Genomic DNA, 12,304 nt, shown 5'->3' with positions numbered 1-12,304 from the left:
AAAATAGAAATAAATATCTGTCTTAAAAGTTTTCCCACCTGATTTTTCTTAACTCCATTTGTAACAGTTTGAAATATTCTTGGAGAAAGCTTTGAAACATTTCTTTTTGACCTCCGAGGTATTGTTATATGAAGTCTTGGTGTTGCAAGTACAATTTTACAGGTATCTTCCGTGGAACCTGGAAGACCTGTCTCTCCAGGCACTGTTTTGTCATTTCTTTCCTTAACTTCCTGCTGTGAAGTCCCTTCTGTTGTCCTCTCACTATCAGAAACCATTAACAGACTGCCATTTTTAATAGGAACACAATTAGTACTGAGAGTCTCAGCATTAGTATTTTGAAATTGTTCACCAGCAGAATCAATGCCTTCTAAAACAAACATGTCCTTTTTGGACCCAGTGGTTGCAATTACATTCTCCTTTGAGTGAAGAATTTGTTTAGCCAACTGAGCTCTAGTTAATCTCTTGCTTGGGGCTTCTGTAGCCAAAAAAGTTTCCTGTTCTTGGTTCCGAGTTGGAAGTTCTGCAAAAAATACAAAACAAAACAAAAAAATTATATAAGGATCATAGGAAACTAAGAGATAAATTTAGGTTAGGAATGTTCCACCCTCCTGCCCAGTCTTTCTCTGAGTGTCTCTTTTACGATTCAAGCTTTTGTCTACAGCCAAAGTTTAATGCCCACACAAGGAAAATAATTACCTAGAACATTTAACTATATATTTAAGTAACAAACTAAAAACAAACCAAAAATAGTTTACCGTAAGTTAAATTGTGCAGTGGTGCTTTCTTTTCCTGCTGGCACTGAATCTTTTGTTTGACTGGGAGGAAAATATCATTATTTGATGATTCTAGAGGAACTCCTTGGACCGAGGCTAAGGTTTTATTTTTTAAAGAAAGAAGAAGTTGAATTGTATTAGTTACTAAGAAAAAAACATCTTTTAAAATTCTTGAAATACAGACACTTAGATTTAGTAATGATCAGATCAATATAGTACTTTCGCAATATACGACAGTTACATATATTTTTATATTTTTGGCTGTATTATCTTCTAATACCTTTACCCCATTCTCTATACCAACCTTATGGTGAGGAAGAATTTTTTAAAACCTTCTCCAAGACACAACCTGCCAGCTCTAGACAAAAGTATTAGACTTAGAAACCTAGAGACCTGGAATTCTGGTGCTGCCACAAATTGGATATGTATATGTTAAGATTACAATATAAAGTTTCACCCAGTCTTGAAAATTCCAATTCTGTTTCTGGTTGCTGTGAATTTCTAAAGCATGAAAGACAGTCGACAGTCGAAGAGTTGTAACTTACTCCTTAAAAATTAAAATGCTGAGACGCAACAGCAGACTCAGCCATAATTTATATCCTTTAGACAATTTTTAGTAGGTCTTCAAACGCTCACAAGTTGTAGGTTTCTCAACTAGACAAATAAGAACTAATAGCACTGCTTACATTTTATTCTGCTTTACCTCCTAGATCTTTAAAGTTTAATGTTTCTCGAATGTAGTTTCTTTCACACAAAAAGGGGATGATAATAGACTTAAAATTTGAGCCTGAGAAGAATTATCTTATATGTTTAATTTTAAATCTTATACTTGAAAAGACTGGTAGTGACTATGTTTTAATAAGTATGCCACTTTGGTCTCAGAAATCTTAACATAAAGATTTCATTATAACAACGTGTCACAAAAAGAAACAATAAGTTTCTATATCTTTAACTCATTCTACTGGAAATGGCAAGGCAATTCAGTAGTAATTCAATCAAATGCAACAAGTTATATTTATCCACTTATGTGGGAGTCCGAGGTTCATGCAGACTCTCTAAAAGGTTTCTAAAACTATATATAAAATTTGTATTTGTATTTGTGTTTATATTTTCTGGGGGAAAGGGTCACCAGATTCTCAGAACACTCAGGTATTTCTTACTCTCAAATGCTACCTTATTATATTTGAACACTTTAATATGCATTATTTCATTTCTTCTTCCTTTTCTCCCAGGCTATATGAGAAACAGATGACTGTGAGTCTCCCCACTTCTACCCCCAAATTTCCTTAGAAAACTCTGTGTTAGAATATGTCACTGTCTTGGAAATGCAACAGTATACCCACAACCTACTGTGTAGTGATTTAGAGCACGGGCTTGCTAAGAGATACCTATATTCAATTATCAACTTATCACTTGTTACCTATGAGACATAGAGCAAGCAGACTTACTCTCTTTATAATCCCCATTTATAGACCACTAATGGGTATCCACCCATAGTGTTTGTTGAAAGGATTAAAAGAGATAATACAAGTAAAATATCTTTCATTATCAACGACTGAAACTCATTAAAATCTCAATTTCAATTGTTGCAGTGTCATCTTTCCAGATCATTCTCTCAAAATCCAGTGATTATCCAAACAAAATGTACACTTCACAATCCCTCATCTCCTTCAGATCCTTTGCCCTCATTAATCAGCTTAAATTTCATCGTGACTCCTTCACACACACCCTCCTTTGTCCTTCTGTCACTTCATTCTATTTGGCAAAATTACAACCCAGTTAAATCCAGCTCCCTCCCTATTCTACACCAGCACCTTAGCAGCTAAACAGGGCCAAAGGAAAACTCACAGCCATATTTACTGGTTCCATTTTAAATTCATGTCCACAAATCTTAAACATATCTTCTGCGTTACCCAGGAAATCAAATTTAGGCCTCTCCCAAACTATTCAAACCTCTACCTCCTCAAACTTCAATACCTGTTTTCCATACTTGCTCAGCTGATGACTTTACTTCTTATTTTAAATTATTTGTGAAGTCATACAATAATAACCCACCAACATCTGTATAAATGTCTTTCTTTTCTGTTAACAATTGGTCTGTTTGTGTTCTGGTCAAACCTCTAATGATGCATTGGATTATATTTCCTCTCAACTACTGAAGGGCATCATACTAGCAATTTCATTTTTTTCCTTCCTACTTCATTATTCCCAACAGCATATAAAAATGCTGCATTTCACCAAGTATTAAAAATTATAAAACCTTAAACTACACTTGCCATTATTTCTTTCTAACCCTCAAAAAAAGGGCTGTTTATGTTCACTATTGTCAATTCCTCTTGTCACATTCTCTCTTGAACCCTTTCATGCAATGTTTTCATTGCTACCATTCCACCAAAGCGGCCCTGCATCAAAGTCACCAATGACCTTCACATTGCTAAATCGAGCAGCAGAATCTCAGCCTACTTGACCAATTAGGAGCATCAGACAGCTGTCAACTCCCACCTTAAAGTACTTCATTCTCTTGGCTTTCACAGTATCACTCTCCTGGTTTTCCTTCTTCCTCACCATCTTCTCAGTGGCCTTTCTACTCTTCTTTTTACCTTTTTTTTTTTTTTTTTTTTGAGCTGGAGTTTTGCTTTTGTTGCCCAGGCTGGAGAGTAATGGCATGATCTCAGCTCACCACAACCTCCGCCTCCTGGGTTCAAGGGATTCTCCTGCCTCGGCCTCCCAAGTAGCTGGGATTACAGGCATGCGCCACCATGCCTGTCTAATTTTGTATTTTTAGTAGAGATGGGGTTTCTCCGTGTTGGTCTGGCTGGTCTTGAAACCCCCACCTCAGGTGATTCTCCCGCCTCAGCCTCCCAAAGTGATGGGATTATGGGCGTGAGCCACCGTGCCCAGCCGGCCTTTCTAATCTTTCTTCTACCTTCCAAATGCTGGAGTACCCCAGGACCCAGATCTTGAATGTTTTCTTTCTATACTTACTCCTTGATGACCTCATCTAATCTCATTGCTTTTAAAATACCATTTAGGTGCTAATGATGCCCCAATGTACTTTTCTCACCTTGATCAATTCCCTAAATTCCAACTAGTTTTTTCCAACACCCTACCTAACTTTAAATTTTTAATAGAGATTATCAAAATTAACATAACAAAAATATTAGTTAATGAGCTCACACTCCATTCCTCCTTCAGTTTGTCCCATTTCAGTTAAATCACCCTCCTGGTTGCTTAGGCCACAACCAAAAACATAAAACAAAAAAACACCCTGGAGCTATCCTTTCCATCTTTTTATTTTACATTCTACACCCAATCTATGAGCTAATCCTATCGGCTCTACCTTTAAAACACAGCCAGAGTCCAGCCATTTACTATCTGCACTACTAACACCTGAACCAAGCCAACAGTGGCTGCCATCTGACTTACTGCAGTAACTCTATTTCAGAACAGCCAGAATGATATTTTAAAAACATAAGTCATTGTACACAATGGTTAATTAAAAAACAACAACAAAAACCTCGTAAGTTAGATCTTGTCATTCACATGCTCAAAACCCTCCAATGGCTTATTCTGCTCACAGTAAAAGCCAAAACTCTTACATTTACCTATAAAGCCCTTATATAATCTGACCCACTCTTATTTATGCCTTCCTCCTGAGCTCTATCTACTCGCTCCATGACACACTAACTTTATAGCTAGTCCTGCAACATGTCAGGAATGCGATTTCAAGGCATTTGTAACAGCTGCCTAGATCATCCTTCCCCATTCCTCAAGATACACGTATCTATCATCATATTCAATTTTGTGGGCTCAAATTCCCAAATTCAAATTATTGAAGCTTACTCTGACCACCCCACTGAAAATTACATACCCCTCCAACTCTTCCCATTATCCTAATTCTGCTTTTTCTCTTTCCACTTTTCCTCTTCTACTATGCCATAAAAATTCTTATTTAATATGTTAATTATGTCTTTCCACCACGTGAATGTGAGCTACACAAGGGCAAGGATTTTTGTCCATTTTGTTCACTGCTATATTCTGAGTACCAAAAACAGTGTCTGAAACATTAAACACTTAAGACATTACAGTTTTTTAGCTAACACATAAAACTAACCTCTTAGTGAACTGTTATCTGACTGGAATGATTTGTTGTTTTCCTTTTCTTCACATAGGTAGGTATGCTGCAATTTTTTTTTTTCAACTCTGTTAGGAGTGAAGGTTTCATTATTTCCACTTTTCTGTGGTTCCAACAAACTACTGTTTCTTGGTGGCTGTTCTTGCTTGTCACGCAGTACTTTTTCTTTCATTCTTTGAAATATTTTTCCCGGTGATTCATAGTTTGCTTTATTTTTTAATCCATCCTTGTTGGGCTTTATAGCACTGATATCAAGAGAACTGTTAGAGGTAGTAGCCTCTGTTAGCATAGTTGATTGAAATATATTTTTATTGTTAAAAGTTGTCATTTTTAGGAACTGATTCTTTTTACGGTCATTCGATTTTAAAGAGGGGTTCTGATATTTCACCAAATCTTTTACAGGAGTAAGTGTGCCTGCAGGAATGCTGTCAAAAAAGATTGCATCCATGGGTAGATTTCTCCTTTGAGAAGATGTCTCTGGAGGTAAGTAAATTCTTGAATGTTTCAAAGGTGTTGCAATCATCTTGACAAGGCAGTAGCAACCAAGTTCTTCTAACAGAAAATTCACTTAAGCACAATTTTCATATAGAACTTCAGAAGCGATCCACAGAAACCTGTAGTTCAATGTAAAATCAGTCTTTATCACGCTTTGGTGCAGAAAATGTTTAAAGTTTATTTGCTTTCCACAACATTATACTATTTAAAATGTTTAACTGATTCATAACAATACTAGATAATCTGTAGCTCACAAATCAGACTAAGATTTTATTTTTATTGAAGTCTCCTTAACAAAAGAGCTGGGTGTGATGGGTGCACACACTTGTAGTCCTAGCTACTTGGGAGGCTGAGTAGGGAGGATCACTTGAGCCTGGGAAGTCATGGCTGCAGGGAATCAATGATTGTGCCACTGCACTGCAGCCTGGGTGACAGAGCAAGACCTCATCTCAAAATAAAATAAAATAAAACAAAACAAAATGAAATAAAAGATACATGCAAATGGCAATACATTAGGTTACAAAAGATAAAGTTCCACAAATATAATTTTTCCTTTTAGGCAGTTACATTTTAAGGCAGCAACTACAACGATCTATTCTAATAAAAGCTAAAAAAAAACCTATTCAATTATTTAATAATACCCAATCCTGATTTTTTATGCTCTAGAGCATTTACATTTTAAGGTCTTAGCTGAAAAATCCTCAAATAAATGGTAAATTATTTTCATTCTGATTTCTTTTAATGTAGTGCTATTTAGAATTTTTAGCAGAAATACTGTACTTGAGTTTACATAGTTTTAGCCTTGTTTCTTTCTTTCTTTCTTTTTTTTGAGACAGAGTTTCCCTCTTGTTGCCCAGGCTGGAGTGCAATGGTGGGATTTCAGCTCACCACAACCTCCGCCTCCCAGGTTCCAGAAATTCTCCTGCCTCAGCCTCCCGAGTAGCTGGAATTATACGTATGCACCACCACGCTTGGCTAATTTTGTATTTTTAGTAGAGACGGGGTTTCTCCATGATGGTCAGGCTGGTTGGTCTCAAACTCCTGAGTTCAGGTGATCCGCCTGTTTCGGCCTCCTAGAGTGCTGGGATTATAGGTGTGAGCTACTGCGCCCGGCTGCAACTTGTTTCTTACACATAAATTGTATTATTCACACCTAGAAATTAAGGTTCTAGGTAAGGAACCATATAGTTGCATTAACTAATATTTGGTAAATAAATAAAATATTTCAATCCAAGGACCCTGGAACTTACTAGTCTAGATTTACAGCATCTCTTATAGCTGAATTTATAACTATTCCAATTAGTTAACATCATATAAACATAAAAAAAACCTATCACAGAAAATTCTAACATAGCCAGACCAAAAAATATCAAGTATCTTTATCTACAGCTACTTCTGTGAGAGATAAGCAATTAATATACAAAGTATTATTTAATCCAATAATTTATGATAACGGAGAAAAAAAGAAGGAAAATATTCTTAAATTACAACAGTCAACAAAGAAGGCTATCTTGGGAGTCTGGAGCTCCTAAAAACCACTGTAATTCTTCCACAGAATATGAATCCTGCAAATACATATCAATGCATGCATGTATATGTTTATGATGTGCTAGTTCCAGGGGTTCTGTACTGGGAAGTTATAATATTAGCTGTTCACTTCATTTCTGTTTTATTTTTGGGACAGTATCTCTGTCACCCAGGCTGGAGTACAGTGGTGTGCTCAGGGCTCCCTGCAACCTCGAAATCTGGGCTCAAGCAATCCTCCTACCTTCGCCTCCAGAGTAGCTGGGACCACAAGTTTGTGCCACTGCACCTCTGCTATGTTTTCTTTTTTCTTTTTTTGCTTATTTGTTTTGCTTTTGAGAGGGAGTCTCGCTCTGTTGCCCAGGCTGGAGTGCGGTGATGTGATCTTGGCTCACTACAATCTCCACCATATGGGTTCAAACAATTCTCCTGTCTCAGCTTCCCAAGTAGCTGGGATCACAGGCGCATGCCACCACACCCGGCTGATTTTTGTATTTTCAGTAGGACGGAGTTTCACCATATTGGTCAGGCTGGTCTCTAACTCCTGACCTCAGGTGATCTACTTGCCTCAGCCTCCCGAAGTACTGGGATTACAAGCATGAACCACCTGAGCTATGTTTTTTTGCATTTTTTTATAGAGACAGGGTTTCCCCATGTCGTCCAGGCTGGTCTTGAACTCCTGGGCTCAAGTGATCCTCCTGATTCGGCCTCCCACAAGTGTTGGGAGTACAGGTGTGAGCCACCAAGTCTGGCTTAGCTGTTCATTTCAAAGAAAGGCAATAAAGCTATACAATCTCTCAAAATAAAAAATGAATAAACTTGGCTGAGCACAGTGGCTCACGCCTGTAATCCCAGCACTTTGGGAGGCCAAGGCAGGAGGATCACTTGAGGTCAGGAGTTCAAGACCAGCCTGGCCAACACAGTGAAACCCCGTTTTTACTAACAATGCAAAAATTAGCTGGATGTGGTGGCACATGCCTGTAGTCCCAGCTACTCAGGAGGCTGAGGCAGGAGAATCACTTGAACCCAGGAGACGGAGGTTGCAGTGAGCTGAGATCGTACCACCACTGCACTCCAGCCTGGGCGACAGAGTGAGACTCTGTCTCAAAATAATAATAATAATAACAACAACAACAACAACAACAACAATAAACTGGAAAACTGCAAAGCAAAACGGCAAAGAATGTTCAGGTTTACACAATCTAAATTCCTCAGAGCCTAATGAGATGCTAAACAGAAAGTAAAAACTGCAAATAAGCGAGCAGCACTGAAAACAGAACCAATCTGTAATGGACATGCAGAACTGTCTTCATTTAAAGTCAGATAATTGTCACACTGAAAGGTTACGAGAAACAAACAGAGCTTACTGTTTCCTAATGTCCCTGCCCCCAATTCAGGCAAGTAGTAGGATAAAGGTGAGTAGCCAAGATTCTGAAAAATCCTCAAATTCCACTTCCCCTCCCAAAGACACAAAAAGTTGCTCTAGGAGACCTTTTTCCCACCGTGTGATAAATAGCAACTCAATATAAGCCAAAAAAAAGCAGTCAGTATTTGCCAGTGGTTTGTTAAAGACAGAATGCAGAGAAAAAAAATGATCTACAATTCCCTCTGACCACAGAGGCTTTGCGGAATAGATAAACAAGAACACCACTGGGTCTAGATAATCCATCCAGGACAGATCTGAAGCTCCATTTCCTTCCTAGTCAAAAGAGCAAAACAAAGAAATCAGCCTCTGATGAAACACAGGCATTAGTGGAGATTTAATAACTGGCATCTCTCAAGTGGAGGAAAGAACAGCCTGTCCTGAAGCCAAGCACATTGGCTAACAGATGGAGGTCAGCAACAAGAAATTGTTAGTTCCTCTCAGACTGGAGAAAGTATGTTTCCGTTTTCATTAACTGCTTAAAGTTGTTTGGAAAATCTAATCCTTAAAACTTATTCTAAAAACTGACAAATGCTGATGTACTGGGGGAAAAAAATTGTTTTCAACATAAAGACACAGGAATGGGAAAACCATTGGATGAAACGGCTGGCCAGGATGGGCGTGGTGGCTCACAACTGTAATCCCAGCACTTTGGGACGCCGAGGGGGGCAGACCACGAGGTCAGGAGATCCAGACCATCCTGGCTAACATGGTGAAACCCCGTCTCTACTAAAAATACAAAAAAATTAGCCGGGCATGGTGGCACGTGCCTGTAGTACCAGCTACTCGGGAGGCTGAGGCAGGAGAATGGTGTGAACCCGGGAGGCGAAGCTTGCAGTGAGCGGAGATCACACCACTGCACTCCAGCAAGACTCTGTCTCAAAAAAAAAAAAAAAAAAAAAAAAGTCTGGCCGTAAGCATTTATGGTACAGTGATGCACTGCATAATGACATCAAACCACATATACAGTGGTCCCATGAAATTGTTTTGGTGTACCTTTTTTTAACTTATTTTTACTGTACCTTTTGTATATTTTGGTATGTTTAGATACAGAAATACTTATCATTGTGTTACAACTGCCAACAATATTCAGTAAAGTAACATGCTGTACAGGTTTGAAGCCTAGAAGCAATAGGTTATAACATATAGCCTGGGTTTTTATAAGTACACTCTATGATACTGGCACAATGACAAAAATTTCCTGAGAATGTATTTCTCAGAACATATGACAGTCAGTTACAAGTGACACATATAAACACAGAACTGAAGCTAAACAATTACGTATATGTTCCTGAATATAACTCCTCCTCCTCCTCCCAAAAAGACATGGAAAGTTCTTGTAAGAATTTACTGTAGTGGTAGCAGTAATAATAACTATTACTATGGAATGGGTCAAAAATCCCAGAGCACACTAACCAAAACTGGGACATAGAATTAGGGGAAAAATAGAATTTTAAGTTAACAGGCAAATGATACACTTGAAAAAAATACTCAGCACATATGACAAAGGGTTAATTTACATAACATTCAAAGAGACCTAATAAATCAACTTTAAAAAATGTACAAAACAGAAAACGGTCACGGGACATGAAATGCAATTAATAGAATACAAAAAGGCCAACAAACGAGTCAAGTGACATCTAATTTTACTCATAAATGGAAATGCAAACTAAAACTGATTTTTTTTCATATCACATTGGTAAAGATTAATTTCAAATGCAAGTCTGCATACTATTGACTTGGGAATTCCACTTCTAACTTGTTTTTTCCTATAGCAACATCTGCATAAGAATGCAAATATATATGTATCGTAATAGCCGTTATTTACTGAATATTTACATGCCAGTCACTATATAATCTAACAGTAACTCGAAAGAGTTAAGTACTGTTATTACTCCAAATTTGAAAAAAGAGAAATTAAGGTATAAGGTGGTTAAGTAACCTGACCAAGGTCACTCGACAGTGAGAAAGAGGATCCGATTCTACCCGACTCCATAGCTTAAGTTCTTTACCAAAAGGCAACATAGTCTACACAGCCACTAAACAGGGAAGTTCATGCTGCAGTACCTGCAGCATAAAATGAAATTAAACAACCCAGATGTCTACCAATAAAGGACAAAATAAATTCCACCACATCCATACAATTTATGTATTCAATAAATATATATATATGTACTTACACGGAAAAGCGTCCAAGAAATATTAAATTGAAAAAGAAAGTAACAACATATAATTGCATTTGTGTAAAAAAAAAATTAAATAAATAAATAAAACACAAACAAGCATAGAGAAAAACTCTGGAAGCAGTGAACCAAATTGTAAACAGTGTTTATCTTCGAAGGGCAGGATGAAGCGGCCTACCATTTTCTTGAACTCCTGAGCTCAAAGATCACCCGCCTCGACCTCCCAAAGTGCTGGGATCACAGGCGTGAGCCACCGCGCCCGACCATTTTCTAAATAATTTTATTAACATCTAAAGCTGTTTGCAACAAGCATGCAATTTAACCAGAACAAAACATAAGCTGAATGATCAATTGCTTCTATAGCCCTGTGGGTCCTGGGGTCCCAAGGGGAAGAGTTGGGTACTGACGCATATAATTTTCCCACTTGGTATTCTAAAAAAAAAAAAAAAAAAAGTTATTTTAGAACAAAGACCTAGAACGCTCACCATCGAAATAAATCTGAGCAATCGTGTTCTACTCTCTTAAGTACAGTAGACACAAAATAAGTGAACATCGAGTGAGAAGCTGTAAAATCAGTACCAAAGCCAGAAATCTACAAATAAATAAATAAATAAACTGCGTGAGCCTACATGCTTAAAGGGCAGGACGCCCACCATCGGCGGGGACCCGCGGCAGGAGGCTATCGGGGGGCGCGGGAGGACGTACCTTGGGTGAAGGGCCTGGCAGGGAGAGACTGCCGCAGTCCCGGATCGGCTCCGCGCGGAGGGAGGGCCGGACGCCGCCCGGCTCGCGCCTCAGGCCCACGGTGGCCCCTGCCCGCGGCGGCCGGGCACCAAGCGACGCTTACCCCCTCCGCGAGATACTCTCACACAACACTTCCGCAATTCAAATTTGAAGAGCCCGCCCTCCAGCCGGCCTGGGATTGGCACTCTCGGGAATTGCGCCACCGTGCGTCTCACAGGGACGCTAGAAAACTGCAGGCGGCCTCCGCACGCCGTGGACGGTAGTGTATCCACAAAAAGTAGGCGACCCTAAGCTGTCACAGGCAGGGGGCGAGATCCTCTAGTTTTCCTCAAAGTTCGTTTCGTCTTCGCAGGGCACCCGCCCACCCTGAATCCCGCCTTTCCTCCCGTGAAGCTCTGCCGGTGCAAGGCTGACGTCGCACGCGGTGGGCCGCGAGCGCGCTCCGGCGCTGCTGCGTCTAAGTTTGGCCCTTCCTGGCTGCCGTCCTCCCCCACTAGGCTGTGCGCAGTAGCGGCTGTTATGCGTCTCTTCCGTCTCAGGAAAACAGCGTGCTCGGTGGGTTTGAGAGAGCGTCTGTTTTTCTGCCCTCCATGTTTGAGGGGGAGAAAGAACATTTTGTTCTTGAGGGGATGATGGATTGAATGCAAAGTTACGCACAAAGTGGGATGTTTAGTTTGAACCATTCCCTCAGGAAGTGTGATATTTTGGGGCGTGGGGGATAGGTTCTCGCTCTGTCACCCAGGCCTGAGGGCAGTGGCGCAATAACGGCTCACTGCAGCCTGGAACTCCAAGGGATCTTCCCACCTCAGCCTCTGAGTAGCTGGAACTACCGTCTTGCGCGACCATGCTTGGCTAATTTTTATTTTGTAGAGAGGAGGCCTCGCCGTGTTGCCCAGGCTAGTCTCCAACCCCTGGGTTCTAAGCGATCCTCCCATCTTGGCCTCCCAAAGTGCTAGGATTACAGGCAAGCAACCGCGCCGGGCCAGGAAGTGATTATTATTATTTTTAAGTCACCTCACATTCTAGA

The 12,304-nt window shown here is 39.7% G+C and overlaps 2 protein-coding genes across 10 annotated transcripts in view; one reads left to right on the top strand and one right to left on the bottom strand.

The window, feature by feature from the left end:
- Window positions 1–11,410, bottom strand: part of LOC105481891 (MIS18 binding protein 1) — a 54,711-nt gene extending 43,301 nt beyond the window's left edge. For 2 of the 3 annotated variants that reach the window (XM_011741674.3, XM_011741675.3), the window contains exons 1-4: window positions 11,239–11,410; window positions 4,888–5,522; window positions 756–869; window positions 39–520 (exon numbers count right to left, since the gene is read on the bottom strand). In XM_011741674.3, coding sequence (XP_011739976.2) covers window positions 39–520; window positions 756–869; window positions 4,888–5,431 — 1,140 coding nt within the window. In that variant the 5' untranslated portion in view covers window positions 5,432–5,522; window positions 11,239–11,410. Of the gene's footprint in view, window positions 1–38; window positions 521–755; window positions 870–4,887; window positions 5,523–8,294; window positions 8,316–11,238 lie in introns of those variants that run through there. The other variant, XM_071100227.1, reaches the window with a different exon arrangement.
- A 105-nt stretch (window positions 11,411–11,515) lies between these two features.
- The window catches only part of LOC105481888 (zinc finger matrin-type protein 1-like), a 414,279-nt gene continuing 413,490 nt past the window's right edge, over window positions 11,516–12,304 (top strand). For all 7 annotated transcript variants that reach the window (XR_011625911.1, XM_071100232.1, XM_071100236.1 and 4 more), the window contains exon 1: window positions 11,516–11,832. Coding sequence is in view for 6 of the 7 variants with exons in the window: in XM_071100232.1 (XP_070956333.1) it covers window positions 11,797–11,832 (36 nt within the window). In the remaining variant the exon portion in view is untranslated. The remainder of the gene's footprint in view (window positions 11,833–12,304) is intronic.

Source organism: Macaca nemestrina, chromosome 7 (genome assembly GCF_043159975.1).
Source record: "Macaca nemestrina isolate mMacNem1 chromosome 7, mMacNem.hap1, whole genome shotgun sequence".
NCBI classification, from domain to species: Eukaryota; Metazoa; Chordata; class Mammalia; order Primates; family Cercopithecidae; genus Macaca; species Macaca nemestrina.
The sequence above is the reverse complement of the archived record's forward strand: the minus strand, read 5'-3'. Positions and strand labels throughout refer to the sequence as shown.